The 19,733-nt window shown below is 35.9% G+C and overlaps 1 protein-coding gene across 1 annotated transcript in view; it reads right to left on the reverse strand.

The window, feature by feature from the left end:
- LOC135681030 (calcineurin-binding protein cabin-1) overlaps positions 1-19,733 on the reverse strand; it is a 37,476-nt gene that overhangs the window by 11,709 nt on the left and 6,034 nt on the right. Inside the window, exons 9-40 of the mRNA XM_065195290.2 lie at positions 19,573-19,624; positions 18,509-18,612; positions 18,000-18,066; positions 17,363-17,417; positions 17,176-17,235; positions 16,859-16,950; positions 16,493-16,566; positions 15,855-15,964; positions 15,344-15,389; positions 14,939-15,007; positions 14,398-14,475; positions 14,104-14,143; positions 13,471-13,565; positions 12,521-12,660; positions 11,793-11,863; positions 11,354-11,450; positions 10,797-10,849; positions 9,915-10,001; positions 9,405-9,491; positions 8,509-8,615; positions 7,611-7,689; positions 7,155-7,246; positions 5,441-5,566; positions 5,110-5,209; positions 4,634-4,699; positions 4,004-4,036; positions 3,148-3,301; positions 2,597-2,681; positions 1,987-2,161; positions 1,141-1,193; positions 710-764; positions 204-257 (exon numbers count right to left, since the gene is read on the reverse strand). Coding sequence (XP_065051362.2) covers positions 204-257; positions 710-764; positions 1,141-1,193; positions 1,987-2,161; positions 2,597-2,681; positions 3,148-3,301; positions 4,004-4,036; positions 4,634-4,699; positions 5,110-5,209; positions 5,441-5,566; positions 7,155-7,246; positions 7,611-7,689; positions 8,509-8,615; positions 9,405-9,491; positions 9,915-10,001; positions 10,797-10,849; positions 11,354-11,450; positions 11,793-11,863; positions 12,521-12,660; positions 13,471-13,565; positions 14,104-14,143; positions 14,398-14,475; positions 14,939-15,007; positions 15,344-15,389; positions 15,855-15,964; positions 16,493-16,566; positions 16,859-16,950; positions 17,176-17,235; positions 17,363-17,417; positions 18,000-18,066; positions 18,509-18,612; positions 19,573-19,624 — 2,656 coding nt within the window. The remainder of the gene's footprint in view (positions 1-203; positions 258-709; positions 765-1,140; positions 1,194-1,986; positions 2,162-2,596; positions 2,682-3,147; positions 3,302-4,003; positions 4,037-4,633; positions 4,700-5,109; positions 5,210-5,440; positions 5,567-7,154; positions 7,247-7,610; positions 7,690-8,508; positions 8,616-9,404; positions 9,492-9,914; positions 10,002-10,796; positions 10,850-11,353; positions 11,451-11,792; positions 11,864-12,520; positions 12,661-13,470; positions 13,566-14,103; positions 14,144-14,397; positions 14,476-14,938; positions 15,008-15,343; positions 15,390-15,854; positions 15,965-16,492; positions 16,567-16,858; positions 16,951-17,175; positions 17,236-17,362; positions 17,418-17,999; positions 18,067-18,508; positions 18,613-19,572; positions 19,625-19,733) is intronic.

Genomic DNA, 19,733 nt, shown 5'->3' on the forward strand with positions numbered 1-19,733 from the left:
GTTCTTTTCATAGGAGAAACAAACTTTGAACAAGGAAAATATCTAGATATCAGGAAGTGGAAATGTTGGAATTTTATTAATATGCTCATATCCTATTACCGTAAGAATGCCAAAAACTATTCAAAATAAATCCTGCAAAAAAAGTAGAAAAACTATAGAATACTAAAGAATTTAAGGCTTATAAATGCTAAGAAAAAACAAACCTCCCTCAATCGCCTGGCTGCCTGAGAATTCAACATGTAGGAAGTCGATCCATACTGTTCGTGAAAACGCACATTTAGCATTTAGTAATGTGGTTATAAAAACAATTTAAAGAATATTAACTGTCTACAGTAAAAGTATAAGCAAAGCATTATTTGCTATTCTATTTTGCTTAAGTACCTTTTCAAAGAAGCGAGTCGAAAATTCTAAAACCAGTAAAGCTTCAAACTAGTTGCAGAATGAAAAGATGTTTGTAAGCCTAAGTTATGTAATCGAACATACCCTATACTTGTATCGAAATAAGGAAAAGACACACGATTGACGACTTTCAAAAAGGTAAAAGAAATACTTTTACTATCACTACCAGTTCAAACCCTGTTTTCGATGTTCGTTTGAACAAAGCTCTAAAAGATTTGGCTCATTTGCTTAAGGTAAGATTTGGCTCATTTGCTTAAGGTAAGATAAGCCCGAATATAATGAATCGATTTCTAACTTTAAAGCAAATTACCTCTTCAAGAATCATACAATTTTTGTTATTCAGCTCAACAGCCTTCTCAAAACATCTATGATAAATTAAGTCTGATAAGTATATTCGGAAAATTTCAGAAAAAAAGTAAAAAAAAATAGTTTTAATGAAGTATATTTGGAATTTAAAGATATCTGTAAAAAAGTTAAAATTCTTTAATTTGTAAATGGCAAAAAGCTTACTGCAGGATTGACACGGCTCCAATAAATGACCAGCTCTGTCAAATATTCTATCTTGTTGGAATTTTCCATTTTCAAGAAAAAATAACGCATTATAAATAATATATGGCACTTAAAAGTGGAATGTAAGAAATAATGTTTTATAACTATGTGAAATGTTAGCTTTTTTGCAGAAATGTTCAGTTTCCTAATACGGGAGGCCTATTCTGTTTTGTCTTAAATAATGAAACAAACCTCAAAGTTGACACGATGTTCTTGCGAATAGGCCCATCACTTTTTGGCTCATGCTAGAAAGATAGCAATACAAATAAACAATGCAATTTATATCCCAAAGAGAATAAAAAATCAATTAATGGTTTACATAATTAGAGAGGAAAAGGCAGAGACGCTTACAAAAAAATACAGGGGGGGGGGTTGAGTAGAAAAAACCCATTTTAGTCAAAATTCGGAGCAAGCCCAGCTTTAAAAAATGCTCAAAAATAGGCCGAGCTATGACGGAAAGAAGAGGGTAGAGGGGATCAAAGCAAGTCTCGACCATATGCATCATGAAAAACAAGTAGATTGGGCATCAACCATGCATAAATCCTAAAACGTAGAAGTTCACGGGTCCTCTGTTCAACCATTTCTGACAAGTGGCCTTGTATGCCATTATTGGCCATACTTTCCGACAAAAATTCCCATACTTTTCTCAAAAAATTAGCATTCAAAATTAGCTTTTCATCAAAGAAATGCAACAGAAAGTAAATCAATCTCATTATTTTTACTTTATTTTCTTAATTTCAAGGTGAAAACCAGTGGAGGTAGTGTGAGTCCTGGACAGTATGCAATCCGTTAATAGGATATAAGCCTGATTGAAAGAACGATAGGACTGGGCTAGCAACATGGCGAGGTGCGGTAGTCCCAACTCCCCTGGCCTCACGTTTCTTCTCAAAGAGTACTCGTTAGCTGCTAAGGGGAGTCAAAAACATGAACCGGGCCCAAAAGAACTCAGAACCTTAATAAATGCAATCAAGCGATAAAAACACTAGGCAACTTGGATTCCCATTAGATAATTTAAACATTCAACAGCTGAATACGTACGGCACTGATCTTTTCCTCCAGCCTCGATCCACGAGCAAGCGCCATCGCAGCCCATGATTCGAATCTCTTCGGATTCAGACAAACGTCATGCATGTAGAACTTGATGGCCTTGTTGAACTCTTTGTTTTTAAAATAGTAATCAGCTAGATAGTAAAAGAGGTCTTGGATGCGTACCCTGCAGCAACAACAACAACAATAACGTAGTTTTCAGCGTTTTAATGTAAGAATGAATGACTATGTTTCCATATTCGTAAAGAGAATGCTAGAAACATTTAACTAACACAGGTGATCTCGATGGATTACCAAATCAAGTGAACTGTCAGAGCAAGGTATCTAGATAGAGTATCATACAAGCAGCTAGATTATTAACTAATTTGAATCTCATAAACTTGTTGATATTACAGCTATAATGCACAAAAATTTCAAATACCAAAGCCAAATTGCTTTCCCAAACATAATAAGAGTATAAATGAGACAAGAGTTAGTAAACTTATAAGGCAACAAGCACAAGAATACAGAGAACAGGAGATATGCACAAGAAAGAAGAAGAACTGTGAAAATCAAACATGAGAGAGCATAAAGCAGCAAAATGTAACACTAGGCACTCAACCTGCTATTTGCATCCGAATTTTTTTCTTCGACTGGAAAATCAGCTAAACCATCAATGTGAGATTGTAATTCATCGAATGAAATAACTAAATTGAAGAAAACATATATTTTCATTTGAACAGGAAATGATTAGGAAACTTAACTTTCCTAGGTAGTAGGAAATTGCGAAAACATCTTGTAACATACTTAGGAGTCTACACAAATCTTATCTAAGCTCTGGAAATCTGAATTTATTTGCTTTGATAAAGATAGAAAGATTTGATTTTTCTCGTGTGTAGATTCGTCAGTCAAAAACTAAGTGAGAAGTTAATAGTCCCCGATTGGTCTTAAAAATGAGCTCATCAATAAACAATTCCTCTTTTCAAGTAATTCTCGATCCAGACCTGAATATAAACATCATTATACTAAACTTCTCAAACCATACTCTGAGCAGAATGATGCAAAAATTTCCGCTTGCTCCCAAATCTTTAATGCAGTTTTTCTAGCATGGTTACTTACAGTGTGTTTGTGAAGAGATAATGAGCAGTTGAATGATACTCACAACTTTCTTACCTTCAACTTCCTTTTGGGGCACCACGCTAATAATTCGCCTGAGAAGCAGCTGTACTTCCATCGATATTGTGTTTAGCTTATTATCCAGGGTGGGTAGACCCGGCGGGCGGAAATGTTCGTAGACGATATGGGCGTGCTCCCAAATTAACGGAATCTATGAAATACAAGGTTCTTCAATTCAATACATAAATTGGTCGATTCGAAAAAAAGATGGGATGTACGCAACAATACATAGAAGTCGGCAAATAGAGAAATGGCAGTCAAACTATACACGTTACATTCCCAGTCAATAAAAGAACCTCCAAATAACAATCAGATATGGACAAGAATTACTGTGCAGTGCAAGGAGGGTTTCAATTGACCTTAGGTGACTTTACAGTGCCCATGCCGAAGAAACTTTGGGACTAAATTGCTTGTATGTTGTTTAAAAGCGTCCGAAATATGAAGGTTATTGTTGATGGTGCTTAGAGGTGCCAGTTAATGGCCTAGAATTGCTGTCCGTTGCAAGGAGGGTGGCCATTGCCTATAAGTGACATTTTCAATGCTTTACCTGTAAAGAAAAAATTCTGACACCAAATTGCCTGTCCGTTGTTTGAAGGTGTATGCATGATATATGGAGGTGTCCGATACAAGACGGTGTCCGATATATGGCGGTGTCCGTATATCAATAGTTTTTACTTCAAAACTGAGCACCCATAACTTTCTGTTTATTGCTGAATCTTCGAATTTCATCGAGCCTGTAGCAGCAGAAATTGCGATAAAATGTTTGCACGAGGCCCATTATCAACAAAACCAGCCACCGTTTTTTATTTCCTGTCATTAACTTGCAATTTAAAAAAAAGTATTTTTCAATTACCTGACTGGTCACATGATCATGCAGCTTTCTACTCTGTTGTTGGGGAAAAAAATAAAATATAATAGACAGAATATTTAGTTTTTAAAAATCACAGCAAAAAAGCGCCCAAAATAAACAAAGTAATCTATTTTGGTCAAAATCGCTAGCTTTGCAAAGAAGCGATAGACTAAAGTTTTCTCTATGACATTCTTCGTGGCATAAGTTTTAATCTCCGAATTGTCATACGAAAAGCTTTAGTATGGTTCAGTTAGTATGGCTTTAGTATGGTAATTTTCTACCACTAAAAGTATGTCACAAGTTCCGTTATACGCTCTCAACGAATGACTGGACATAGCTCCACATTTGCAGGGCGCTGTTCACTGAAGTTCAGGTGTCAAAAGCTCTATACATTGTTATCTAGCATCTGAACGACAAGGAAAATCATTAATTCGAGTGCACTTGCGCGGCTCAACATCGTTTGATGGTATACTAAAACACTTTCAACAACGTTTTAAAGAGGCTTGAGTCAGCATTTCAGTAAATATGGAAGCATTAGAGCTTCAGCTATCAATAGAAAATGACTTTAAAAGACAAAAAAAATGCGTTACTATTGACGTGAGAAGGGATGGACCAGAATTCTGTTGTATTTACCTTTGTTTTCTTGGAAGGATGTCCATAAAGGCAATAAAAACATTGCTCAAGCTCCCTTAGCACGTCCTACAATAACAAAAAGAGAACCATTTACTAATAGCGCTTTGGCTCGATTGCTGGTGCGGTCGTGATGCTCCAAAAAATTTGTTGTTTTGATCAAAAAATACAAAAAATTTTCTCTGAAGCAGCTGTCAAAGGTGTTGCCTCGTATCATATAGAAGTTTATTACGTGGTAGAACGATTTTGACTTCAGATAAACTGTTAGTGAAGTTATCAGTAAACAGGCAGTACAAAGAACAAAGTGAATTGAGTGAGATTAAATGAGATTTCATATTGGAAAAAGCTACAAGTAAGAGCTCTGAGGAAAGTTAGCAGCCTCCTAACTACTGGGTGGAGCAAAATGGTACTAGGGATGATGCACGAATACTCGGCAACTGTTTTATATTAGTTGAAAAGAGGAGTGTGAAGAAGTTTACCTCTTTCTTTGATTGTGGCATCAAAAAATCAGACAATGACTTTAGGTCTTTTGAAAATGCTAGAAGGAGAAGGCCATCGTCCGCACAACACAATCCACGCCTTGAAGGAAAAAGAAAAAAAACAGAAATAAAGTTTTTTGCGATTATCTCAGGACCAGTAGTACGAAAATGCATTACGTTGGAAGTTCTTCAACACGTATCAAGTTTCTTACAATTCTGGATCACAATTTTTGCGGGTGACAACGACAAAATGGTTATAATCCTACACCGCCCAGCTTATCTATGGACAAGTGCCTGATAACTGCTTGCTGCAGCAAATTAAAATTCTTACCTTCCCAGCACATCGTGGGCACTTTTTATAAACATAAAAGATGGCGGCATTGTGCTGTCGTCTGCAGCCAACATTTCCCGCAAGGAAGATACACAATCTTCTTTCGCTACAGATGAGGGATTGAAGCTGGAGAGAAGATCAAATTCAGAAATGACTTTACTAAATATTTGAAAATGGAAATCAAATAAAATGGGTAGAAATTTCAGGAAAAATCATGCTAATTGTCTGCAACTGAAGTTTGCGAGAAGCTAATGAAGCTTAGAGGGCAATCAAGATACCTTCAGTCAAAATCATTCTACATGTGTGATTGATAAGCTGTCTAGTCAAAATAATCAAAACTACTCCAGATTTAAACCCCTAAAATATTCCAAACTGTCTGATGCATCTCTATAAAAATGTAGTCATACTCCTCAGAGGGCAGGCCTAGTAAGTCTTTTAGTCTAGACCAGAGGTGGAAAATCTTTTTTTCTTTCTGGGAACCTAAGAATCTGGCTCAAAACTTTCTGCAAGATATAGGGGGTAGACAAATAAACTTTCTGTTTGTGCCTATATCTCTATACTTAGTTGATGTATAAAAGAGGGCAAACTTAGTTTTAAGAAGTATGATACTTCTCATTTGAATGTTCAATTTGTTTTTATTTTAATGCTTAATTTGTTTTTTTTTCTCTTGAAGTATTTCTATAGAAGGTTAAATTGAATGCATAAAATTGTCAGGCAATCAACTTCTTAACATAATCAGTGTCATTTAACATTGGAGATCTTGACTATTGTTTCAAAACAGTCATTCTCAACATATTAGATATGCCTTTACTTAATGCATAAATGCACAAAAGAAAGAATTCAACTTTAGCTAGAAATTGATTCATTCAATCAATCATGATAGAAAACCAAAATCAAAAGGAAAATCCATGCAATAATCTCCAAACATAGTTTCAGAAGAGTCAGGGACAAAATCATTTGAATTGTATGGTGCATTTTATGGAGAAGGCTTGGCCTAATCTTTTTTTTTTTTTTTTTTTTATCAACTTAAAACAACTACAACTCTAATATTTACATTCAACTGTGCCCCTCATAGCGGGAAAAGACCCAAGGTCATCGTGTTCCCACTACGAGCGACACTTACACTAAACAATCCCTTACAAAGAATATATACAACAAAACTAAAAGGGGGGGGGGGGGTAACTACCTGGGAACGTATCGCCTAATCTTTTGACAAGTGAAAAGCAATATGTGGTTGAAATGGAGTCCTAGCATGTAACAGATAAATTCAACCAAGCATATTAACTTATGATAAATACTGTTCACACCATGGTGCCAGAAATATTTTCTGTGAAAGTAGATTCCAGTCCCTATATTAATCTCAGTCTTAATCATGGTTTGTCTTAAAAGCTCAGCTGCTAAAAAAATTCTGATCTTGAGTGGCTGAGATTTCTGTGAGATTGTGAATGTAAATAAGGTGCACAAAGAATTTCTTTCCAATGGAAAGAGACTAATTCCCACAGTCCTTTGGCAGCTCAAATTTAGCTGCTCGCGGGCGAGTTGAAATAATATTTTCTCCTAATTTGACTTAACCTATGTCACCAGATTTTTATATTTACTTTAATACTTCAAAAATTTTCTGTAAAACTTTCTGCTAACATTTTCATCTAGAAAAATTTCCGGGAACTACGTTCCCAGGTTCCGATACTTTTTCCACCTCTGGTCTAGACGTTACCTTTTAACGATTTTGTACAAGATGAGCCATGGAATTGTTGTAGCTAAAACTATTTCATTTGAATCCAAGCATTCCATGGATGTTTCTATAATCTAAGAAAATATTTACCGGTTGGAATCAAAGGCAAATAATTTCAGGATCGTTAATCTAAAACAGGATCGATCAAGATCGATAATCTAACCGTCGGTTGCTTTGCATGTCAATTTAAATGGCCTCGTTAAGATAGAACTTGAAAACGCTTTACTGTTATGGGCTACTCTGTTTTAATGTTATTGGTTTTGACATTGAACCAAAAAAGCCTATATCTAATAATTCAACGTAGTATTTCTGCTTTCAAACAATGTCTAAAATGAAAATATTCAACCAGATATTAGATTCAGAAAAAATACAAATAGTAAAAATAGGTATTTCTATATGTTTTTTATAGGAAATAAATATCTTTAAATTGCCACCTACTCGAATCATTCCATGCACTAAGCCATATAGAACACTGCTTGGCAACATCTTGTCAGTAAAAACATCTTCATTTAAGACCCTAAAATTCAACAGGAGATCTGTGTTCAAGTCGAGTGCAAGTCGAGACTCTATTGTTTTTAGAGACTCTACACCGATTGGCTTTTATTTACATGCTGCAAAGATTTCTAGAACTGCGACCCTTATAGATAGACATACTCCACTCCTAAAAAGCATAATTACCTTCAAGGGTTACCTAGCCTTCACCACAGACCGTTAGTTATGATCTGTGATACAGGCTAAATTGCATTAAACTGACTGGTCGCAGGTAGCTTGTACTGCTGGGCCAGAATAACAAGGGGTTGTGACAAAAACAGGTCTTTCAAGCAGTGCAAACAGCCTAAATTCGTGAAAACTACTTATAGCCTAACTGTTGGAGCTTTACTGGAAAAATAAACTGCACATGGAAAGATATGAAATGCAACCTTAGCGCAGTGAACAACTACGGCCAATAGGAGAACTGGAAGGCAGCATCAAATTGCATTACATCATATCTCGAGTAGAAGGAGTACCCTATAGAGATGAGTGAAACGTTTACAAAACCCTACTGTTGATGCTGACAAAAAATGGCCGAAAAAGTTGAATGAAGATTGCAAAAGTTTTCTTCAAGGAAAAATTACTGTTAGATTTGAGACAGCAGTGCGTCTTTCTCTGTCTATGGCTCAATCATAGGGGGACAACAAAAGATGCATTAGCTGGTTCACGAAAGTCTTATGGCCCTTATTCAATTTTGTTTCAAAACAGGCAAATACCGCGCTCCTACAATCTCGCAGGGATCCAAAAGACAGCCCACCAGTATTATAATCCTAATCTTTATCGTACAGTACAAGAACAGTCATACCTATTAAGACATTCGAGAAAGCCATTAATAAGTATCTTCCAGTCTTCAGTTGGTGTCATCTGTTGCACAGCCTCGTTAATTGCCAGTTCCGAGCACATGATACATTTCTGTGGAAGCATGAGCATTCAGTGGTGAATCAGTAGATCATCATTCTCTCTCAGCATTCTTTCTCAGAATGTAAAACGCATTCTCTCACAGGTGCTCATAACATAATGTTTAATGTACAAATCAAGGCTAAACAGTAATGGCTTAAACCCGCATACAAAATTTCGATAGTTATTTTGGATAAAGTTTGCTTTGAAAATAGCACAAAACTATTCTAGCATGGTCAACTCTCTCACCTCATCTCGCATTTGTCAGAAACGTTTTGCTTATAAGATCAAGGCTTATAAAGCTTGATTTTAGTATATGTAGAGCTGGCTTTGCAGTTTTTTAAGTGATCTGCAGTATAATGTACTACAGTTAGATGCACTGCGGTGAAGCGCACTACAATAAGGCGTATTGCAGTAAGACACATTGCAGTTAAGTGCACTGCAGTAGGACAAGCTGCTGTAAAACATTCTGCGGGTATAACATGTGGCACTAGGGTGCATTGCAGCGAGGCACATTGTGGTAAAACATTCTGCAGTAAGACACACTGCAGTAAGATGCACTCTGGTAAGGCTCACTGTGGTAAAACGTTCAATGGTAAGAAGCATTATGTAGAAAATCTGGCAGCAAGACATGTTGGAGCAAATCATGACAGAAAGGTGGACTGAAGCTAGATGTACTGCGGTGAGACAAACTTTGGTAGGATGCAACACTCTCAAGGCTAGTTGTTGCTGCATTAACCTATACAGTGCGGTAGTACGCAGAGATCAACTATCTGGTAAGTGTACTAAGACCCTCTAACTCACTTTTATTTGTCCGAGTTTTGCCAGCGAGTCTTGCAGGAGAAGCAACTGTGTTGGCCTTTCTGCAGGTGCAGATGTAGTCTCGCTATCCTGAGAAAAATCAAAACAACTTGATCAACTTGCGATACCTCTGACGCATGACATATTATGATCATCAAGGTACCAATTGTGCTTCTTCCTGAATGACTGATCCATCTCCTGGACAGGTAGTAAATACACATGCGCACTGACAAAAATCTCTCAATGGCGCATTCTCCATGACTAGAGTTTGGTTCAACTGTGAGATGCTGTGAAGCAGAACCCTTGGCTTGATAAAACCAATGTTAAAAATAATTAGAGCATCCACGAACAAAACAAAGAACGATGGACAATACCCCATGGAGAATTAGAAAACTGCTTATCAAAGAACACTGGAAGCAAAGAATCCATTCTAATTGTGACACTGTGACACACCAATTAAATGCTTGAGAAAATATATAATTCAAAAATATCTATATATAAAAACTCACAAACCTTGGTTGATGGTTGCCTTTGCTTCAACAGGGGCAACAACAGCTCCACAACATCTGCATATTTTTCATCCTCGTATGATTTACTTACCTAAATTTGCAAGCATATACCACTCTAAACAATGGTATCCTTTCTACATAGAACTCAGTGTCCTTTTTTAACCTCGGTAGTCCTGCTTAAAAACCCCCTGATGCCTCCTCTACACGCGAGGTTCTCAAAATGCAGGACAAAACCAGAAAACTTAACGCGTAAACTTAGCCACAATTACTTTTTACTCAAATTGTATTACGTGAAACACAAGGAGATATGAACGAATGAATTTACGAGCACGTAACATCGATTCAATTACAGAGGAAATCGCTGGTTTTGCTAATGAAAATCATCAGCAGTAATCCAGAGGCAGTTTATGCTCCTTCAAATAAATCTAACTATCATTCAGGCTAGAACATGTGACTTTACATTCTAATATTCACAGCAGAAAACTGATTTCAAGACTTCAAGTGCACAATAAATGAAGATACAATTATCTAATTGCATTGAAAAAAGCAAACATTTTACAAGATATTGTCTAAAAGCTTTTTCGTCTGACACTCCTCAGAGCATAAAACGCCAGAATAAGGTTCCGAAAGCACAGGATGAGAAATGTATACCCAGTTGTGGATCGAAATAGGCCAATCAGAAAAAATGCAAGCACAAGACCGGTATAGTTGACCAATCAGTGCCGCGTGCCTAAAGAAAAATTACAAATGGAGTCCAAGAGAGAAAACGAACTCCTTTTGTCTACACAATGGCGGCCTTTTCGTTTGTATGTAGTATCTAATCGCAGTTTAAAACGAGCTGTTAGCTGTTACTTTCAGAATATTAAATATAATAAATGCTACTTACTTCTTGTAAGGACAGACATCTTTGCAGTGTTTCAAATTTTCTTTGCACGGTTTCTGTATGAAATTTTAATAAATGAAACATACAAGTCAAATTGATAACATCAACATCTGCCAATAGACTGAGTGCCTTCTTAAAAGAAGCTTAACATTGGTGTCTAACAAAAAACTAGCCTTGAATAAATGTTTGCTTCAATTAAGTTTTTGTTATTCAAATGATCTTTCTTTTAGCACGCCCTTCAAAAATCGGGTGCGAAAGGATTTTGTTGCTAGAACTAAGGCTAAAACGCCAAAGAATATATCCGTAGAAAAACAGAAAATTCTATGTTCACATCTACCATACTCTATGACTACTACGGAGGAGACTACCACTTTGGTTATCTATAATCAATAACATTTATGACATCACGTCATTTATGATGTAAACGTATCCGCTTTTTAATGAAGAATGAGAGAGAAAGCACAACAATGTTCTGAAGTGTTGTTGTCATTATGAATATTTGAAGTAACCTTTGACTCTACGTGCTTCTAAGCAAATCGGATTTTTAAGTGAATACCTACCAAGACTAATCTGCGCATCACAGGTACAGTTTTCCAATCGAAATGATAACTTTGGATCCGTGGTCATTCCATTTCCAGGAGTAAGAACATCAATGCACTGAAAAATGCCAGATTCGTTAACTTGCTTGCAGCTTAGGGAATCTAGAACTTAACTATAATTCTAAACATCTTATTACTCTATTTTATTACCCTAGAAATAAGAAGATGTTCTTTGACATTCTCTATAGTTGTTTTGGAAGTAGCAGACTTCAAAATGCTCTACGAGCGACATTGACCCATTACTCCGTCAGTATACACCCAATCTTTCTGTAAACCATCTCTTTTAATTTTCTTTATTTTCCTTTACTCCTTCCCTGCTTGCTATTTATCATATTATTTTCCTTTACTCCTTCCCTGTTCGCTATTATATAACCCAAACCAAAACTAAATCCCGTCTTACCTTATTAAAAACACGAATTGACTGCTTAGTGTCACCGATTAGCATAAGAAACCTTGCTTCAAGCCAATGTACTGGAAAGGAAGAAATATATCTTAATGCAATTGTACCAGTGTATCAGAAGGGCTGCTAGTCGACACTACAAAGAACCGACACTACAAAGAACCGACGCTACAATGAACCAACACTAAAATGAACCGACACTACAATGAACCGACACTACAATGAACCGACACTACAATGAACCGATACTACAATGAGCTAAAACTACAACGAACCGACACTACAACGAACCGACACTACAACGAACCGACACGACAGCCAACCGATACTTGGAGTAAACAGACCTAACAATGTGAAGGTGTTAACTGCATGGAACATTAAAGAAATCAAAGCAAGTCCTCGACCACTAACGTAAATTTTAAGCTTAAATTCAGTCAACCTCCTCTGCCCTCTCCCTTTGAAACAATGACGGTTTACTATCAAATGGTGTAGCAGATTGGAAAGGATTTTCATGTGACCTGCATGATATTGTTAAAAAAATTTACCGGGGGGGGGGGGGGGTGGGGGAGAGGGCAGAAGTGGTAGCAGTTAGTAATAGAAAAGACTCAAGCTGTTGGGAGTATCAAATAATGTTAGCAGGAATGATACCTTCCTGGCAAATAACCATTAATGAATCCAATTTGCTATGTTCAAGCTTGACAATTGAAAAAACACTTCGATAAACTCACGTCTGGTTATCAGCTCCAGCCAAAATTCCTTGAACACGTTCTCAAGCGGAACGAGGAACATCAAGTATGAAAGATCACTCTGGAATTCTTCACAACCGTTTGGCTTTTCACTTCCACTTTTGGTTTCAGACTTCTTCGCTCTGTGATTAAAAATCTAGGTATATGTTTACTTTACTCGATAAAAGAATCAGGGCTTGTAAATACTGCGAAATCCAAATTCAAAGAATCGCCTGCAACGAATTCTGTATTAAACCCCCCTTTTTAAACTCTCCGTTATTTAAAAGGCCTCCGTCTTTGAAAGCAGGAAAAATAGGCCTCCCTCTCTATTAAGTCCCCCAAATAATCAATACAGTAAATTTTCAAAGTGTAATATTTTGTTTGTGATCATTACTGCATTGTCATTGACCTTTCTGTCATTCAGTTAGTCAGCCGTTCTTTCTTAAAAAACCTATCAATGAATTTTCACTTGGCATCGCTTCAAGAGCCCTGGGACCACAACTGCATTATCTAAATACCTTAGACTAGTGAACGTAAATACCAAGCAGCATATATTTAGAGTCGGCACCCTCTCTATTACGCCCCCTCTTTTTCAAGCCCACTCAATGATGTCTAATAAAACAAGCCCACTGGGGGCTAAATACAGAATTTACGGTATATAACGAGCTTCTCAGTATAACGAACTAGACAACTGGTCCCATCGATACTGCTCTAGGTATACCAACGAGATTCTGGTTCAGCGAGCTCTCATCACAACAAACTCTCCAGCTTTCGTATTTATTTGTTATATCATAACGTCACTGTATTTTTAAAAAGCGCCAATTTTTATTCGAGCAGACATTTAAGGCAAGAAATTTAACTCAAGACGAAAGTCAAACAAGAGTGAAATGATAATCAAAAGCAGCTAGAAACAGAAGAATAAATGTTTAGCTATTGTAAAAGAATCCTCTTACTTTGAAGATTGTTTTCCGGGAGAAAAATTGACTGGAACTTTTGATTTAACTGAAAGCCATTCATCGAGTTGAAACTCCAAAACATACAAAACAGACTGAAAGACAACATGACAAGGATAGTAAGCTAAAGAACACTGATTCAAAAGAACATGCGTTAACAATGATACAGTTCAAGTTGCAAGGAAAAATTTAGTACAGTCAATAGGGGAGTTGCATAAACACTCACTTTTCTCTTTCTCAAAAATTTCAATAACATATTCTTCAACTCTTTCAATAACATAATCTTTAAAAGATCACTTGCTAAACGCTATGTAAATGCCTAAATGAAATTTTTATTCGATACGTTTAAAAAAAATTTATTATTTGAGCTAGCAATTTGGCATCGCCTTTGTGTTTATGGTTCTTATAGACGACAGGGGTGGGGTGGGGGGGCTCTCATCTCGTTAGTTCACCTACTTTGAGACCTCCTCCTTAAGAATTCCACTACACCTAGTTGCATTGTGTTGTTGTTTTATTTTTTTATATTATTATCATCAGTATTTTGTTAACAATTATTATTGTAGTAGATTTTGAATAAAGCTTTACCCCAAAAAATTATTGGATAACGGCTAAGTAAAGTTTTATGGAGCTTACTTTAGCAAACAAACATGTGTATTCTTCACTGCCATCACGCCTAGCAGAGAGAATGATAAAAAGAATTAAAGAGCGAATGGCCACTAGGTATGGAGATAAAAGCCCCCTAATCTACTCACACGATTCACAAGTAGGATGAAAACGCTTCGACAAAAATTAAGTAAAACAAAGTATGAAGCAACAACTTGCCATGAAATTTATTCAAAAACATAAATATACTTCAGGGCTAGATGTTATAAGATCTAGAGATTTAATAAACAAATAAATGATTAATAAAGTTGAAAAAAGAATTACGGAGGAAGTTCTGGATATTGGATGTGCTTTCTGATCCTCTTGAAAACTTGGGTGTAAATTTGAGGAAGACCATGGTACCTACAAAATAACAAAGGTTCAATTCAATTCATACAGTGATTTCTTTTCATAAGCTTTCAAAATAAAATTTTGTATACATTTTCACATAAATACAAGAACTTCGATCAAATGTTAATTAATATAAACCCTGGTGTGACTAAACAGAATTAAAATCAAAATTAAATCAGAGGTATCATATGCAATTATATATTGAACGAATGAAAATAGGTGCTAATGTGTGAGGGAGGTTGCACCGAATGAACGTTTAGAAGGGTTCTTGCGGGCGTCAATGACTTTTACAAATACAATCAAAGAACATTTTACATAGTAAATATAACGATAAGAACAGGTCAAGAGAAGCCTAGAAAAAATGCCAGCTACCAGTGCTTAATCCTTTTAGAAGTATATTCAAGAAACGTAACAGTTACAACTTGAATTAAATGAGCAAAAGGTAAATGTTGAACCGAAGGAGATTTCTCCTTACCATTTTTGATGAGCCTCGTGATGGCTTGCAACTGCGTCGACAAATTTGCACATCAAATCAATGCATCCACTTGAAAACATAACAACGAAACATCGCATATACAAAATCACAAAATAAAAATTGAAGAACAAGATTGCACCATTAAAGGTAACGGTACATGATTGGCAACCCTTATGAAGGTTACCGGAGAGTTTTGTGGGGGTACTCCAGCCAAAATGGTAATTACCAAGTAAGGTATTCAGGGAGCACTTAGCAAAATATGAACTTGTCAAAAACAAATTTGAACATCATATAAAGATTGCAAGTAAATTTTATGTGAACAAAAATTGACCAAGGTTTCAAGGTCTATGCGAAACCTTTTCATTACTAACAAGGAGAAGAATAGGTTCAAATAGAAATGCTTACCTATTTCGAACATTTTTATTCATAAAATCGGAAACCAATTTGGCCTCTGGAAGACAATATGTGAATAATAGCAAACAATACAGTATTTGAAAATTTTAAAATTTAAAACATGTTTTCATGTTATCGCCGTATAATTGTTATTGGTCACTATTTACGGTGTATGATAAAACTCCCTTTCTCGCAACATTTTCATAAACTTTGATTTACTGATTAACTGACTGCCTGGGAACATGATTATTCAGACTTTGAGACAACCAACTACACATTTTCATTACTTAAAACTCCAGAGAAAGCAAATCAGTGGTGAATGTTAGCCCAAGTAAATCAAGATTTTTCCTCTAGGCATTCTTACAAAAAAATTAATACCAGTTCAAGAACATCAAATAAAATGCTATTCAGGCCAGACTTTCTTTTCCAAGAACATTTTCCATGTTTTCTCTACTCACTGGCCTGCCACAATGGAGCTTCTCGTTGAAATGTATTTATCTAAACAAAAGCAGCAAGGACTTGCCTTCTGTACTCTTTTGATTTAGATCAGTCACAGTTGAGTTAGAAGGCAATGTATTGTAATCTTCGGCCATACTGTCTTGCGAGTCTTCATTTTCAGTGACTGAATCTGACCTGAAGCATCGAAACAAGCTGATGAGTGACCGCAAACGAAAATTCCTTCATCGATCATAATTCTTAAAATGCTAGATACAGCACCCCGTGTCACAAGGGTTTCTCTTTACAGGGAAAACATATATTAAGATACTCAAAAGAGCGAAAATTGACTTGTAAAGAACTATCAGGGGTTTACAGTAGCGAAGTGTTTTTAGTAAATACATAAGGCTACACAGCCTTCAATATCGTTGATGTAACTTTTGCTATCGATGCAATATGTGAAACCATCAACTGAACATGTCTATGGATACAACCATATAACGGTCCAATTAATACCAGGGGTTTGTTCACTATAGGGCTTTGTTTTCTGGAGTCTCACACCACAAGGCTTTGATCATAACAAGAAAACTCCGAGATGAAACTGTTTGTCCCTTGTATGGAGGTTTTTTAAAAGAGCTGGCCGTTATAGAGAGGTGCCCTTGAAGAATCTGTTTTTCACTTGTGTGGAGGTGTCCATTACAAAAAGGTATCCATGAACAGACGTACCTTAAGAACTCTGGAAGAAAGTTTTGCAACAGCTCAGACCAGTTTACGTCCTCTTCCTTTTTTGATGACTTGACCTGGAAAATTATATAATAAATAGGATAGATACAAGCCACATGAACTGAACACATAGTTCCTACTTTCCTAATCTTTGTATCATTTAGATGCTTTTTCCAGTGCAGGAAAAAATGGCGGCAAGCTAGAAAAGAGTTACAAAGCAATGAAATACGAATAAACAAGAAACCGTGAAAGATATGCCACAATACAAGAAAAAAAGCAGAATCTCGTGGAAGATGAGAGAGATATAGGCTTCTATTTTGAATAAAAGGCAGAATTTTCAACACAGAGTTTGTTTTGTACTTGACTTACCCTTGCCGATCTCCTTTTTGCAACTGGTTCCACATCTTTCTCAAACAATGCTGACTGAATCTTCTTCCGTTTAATTCCTTTTCTTTCTTCGTCTAGCGTGACCAAAAATATTTCCGTGATAGCTTAGACCAACTTCTCTCAAAACCTTCAGCATTTATGTAGATTGAATGAGTACATAAAGAAGTGGTTTAACGGATCTTGGCCAGTCAGTAATGTTAGGTAAATTTATACCTATTTGACAAAAGAGGGTAGTGTTGAAGTATTTAAACTTTATACCGACAAAGCTGGGGCACATTATATCGAGGGTAATGAAATACCTTTTCCAAATGGCTTGGCTCCTTTCCAGTTTGTCTCAGGAGAGGGAATAGCAAGCGAATCTGTGATAAATCGAAAGAAAACATGATAATAATCAGTGAGCCTTTACTGTGAACCAGACATTTACAGGACAACTATAAATGAAAGACATACTTGAACCAAAAGATAAATTATAAAAGCAGAGCTCACTTTGCTGTTCCGGTGTTTTCGAATATTTTTCGATATCCAATGGTCTGCAAAGCGACTGCGTGACAAAAATAATCTCATTTCAGCATTGGACTAACCAAAAGCACAGAATGAAACTACATTACTAGAGTTTCAAATAAATTAAATTCATTAACAAGATAAATTTCGATCTGGAATATCAGTTTATGTCCTGGTCAAGTAAACAAATCATTGGGGGCTCTAAAACAAATTTAATTTTTTTCTCTAGTAAAATTGAGAGTGCAAAATTCAAGATTAAATTAATTCTAATGTTTATAGTGCGAAAAAATACCAAATATTTATAGTAATATATTCTATCACAGCAGTTTCCTTTAAGGGGAAAAAATTATTGTCCTTAAAATTCCTTTCCCATGGTAAAAGCCATCTTAAAGGAAGATTCAGGTCTCCTAACGATGGATATCCCCCTACCACCAGCATCTTCTACAATGAAAATCTCCCTACCACGGACATCTTCCTACCACGAACATCTCCCTACAACGGAAATTTCCCTACAACGAAAGTTTCCCTACAGTGAACATCAACACTGGTCCCACAGATATCAGCTTTAAGGAAGTTCAAGCCATTGCTCCTTCAGATAAACTCAGATAAATAAATTGCATACCTTCGGGTTGTCAGGATTGGTCAATTCATCATATTGATGTATGAGGCAATCGCCAACGCAGGCCCATCTAGAAATAATCGATAAATCAACCTGCTAATCGATAAATCACTTAAGCAGGATAAATTTGGTTTTGATAAAGGACTTGTTAAATTGTTGCTACGTTGTCAAGATTTTTGGACTACCTTGATTATTCTTATCAGGCCATTGCCCTAATGTTTGCAATCTTATAGAGTTAGTTAATATTATTAGGATGGTGGAAGGTTACTGGTTTGAGGCCTTTTCTGGTGACCAATTATATTTTGTAATTACCCACTCACCCCGTTTCATTGTAATCATAAAAACAGGGGCATTCGTTGTATTAAGGGACAGCGAGATTCGTTGGATTACAAAACACTTGCATATAAACAGAGAACAAATTAGAACAAACACAAAGAAATAAGATAATTGTCTTTATAGAACCATTTTGCAACAAACTATTAGTGATAACAAACAAGTGACGTCATACTTACGTGAAGAAAGTCAACGGCTTGGTAAGCTTGATCTTCTGCAGATCTTCTTTTTTTGCTAACAAACATCTTTTCTCACGTAAAACTAGAGCTTCTTCAATATATTTCTGTAAAAAATACAGTAACATAATAATTTCACACAAATGTTGAGGATACCTTTCATAGGCTTGCTATTTTACATTCAAATTAAAAAACTGGGAATGTTCTCATCTCAATCGTATGTGAAGAAAGTATAAGCAAAAGCAATAAGGCAATGTTTTAAGGGCATTTCACAACCTGAATGAAACTTTTCAGTCGATAAACAGAATCTATTCAATTCAATTTTCGTAGACAAATTCCAGACCCCAATTTTCAAAATGGATAATCCATTCCTATATAATTTGCAGCTTTTCATCGTTAGAAGTTGAGCGTTTATGGAAGTTTAACTGTAATACCAACATATTATATCAAGGGGCTATAGGTAAAATGACTTTTGTGACCAAACCAGTAATGCAGAGCCAACAAATGTAGAGGAGGCATAGAGCTTTTCTATATTGTATACAAAATGGACGTTTCAATTGTTTTCATTTGCATGCCTCCACAAAATCAATTTTTTTTACCTTTCCATTTTTTCTAAGGTTAAATGATCTTCCAATGTCTACCTTTTACTTGAGTAGGGGAATCTTAAAAATATAGAATTCAAAGTAGTGAAATTTTGCTAGCATTTATTGAATTTTCGGTTACCAAGAGGGCTATTAAGGTCACACATGAATGGAAATGTCAAACAGTAATATTGGTTCAAACAAAGATTTGATCCTGGGGGAAATTAGCTATAATATTTTAGAAATACCCCGAAAAAAGAGTAGGGGGCACAGCCCCTCTTCTACAACCCTGTAGCAAACATACAACTAACTTTGCATTTTGGCTCAGCAAGTTGGCAAGATCGTTTCAGGATTAGAAATACAGTATCGGTATTTGAAATAGCCGAGTTTGTGAATTAATGAATTATAAATGTTAAAAATAGTCCCAGAATTCATAATTCATAGTTTGAACAAGATAACTGTCATTGGAGAGAAATTTCTACTCACAACACAACTGTCATCATAATATTCATCTTGATTTTCGTTCTCAAATAAGATGCTGAAAATCAACGTATTTAAATATATCTTGTCACAACGAATTAAATTGATTAAATACCTCTAAAAACATCTTGCATTGTATATAAAAATGGAAAAATCAACAGCAAGTT

Source organism: Rhopilema esculentum, chromosome 18 (genome assembly GCF_057945365.1).
Source record: "Rhopilema esculentum isolate cy_ngs chromosome 18, ASM5794536v1, whole genome shotgun sequence".
NCBI lineage: Eukaryota > Metazoa > Cnidaria > Scyphozoa > Rhizostomeae > Rhizostomatidae > Rhopilema > Rhopilema esculentum.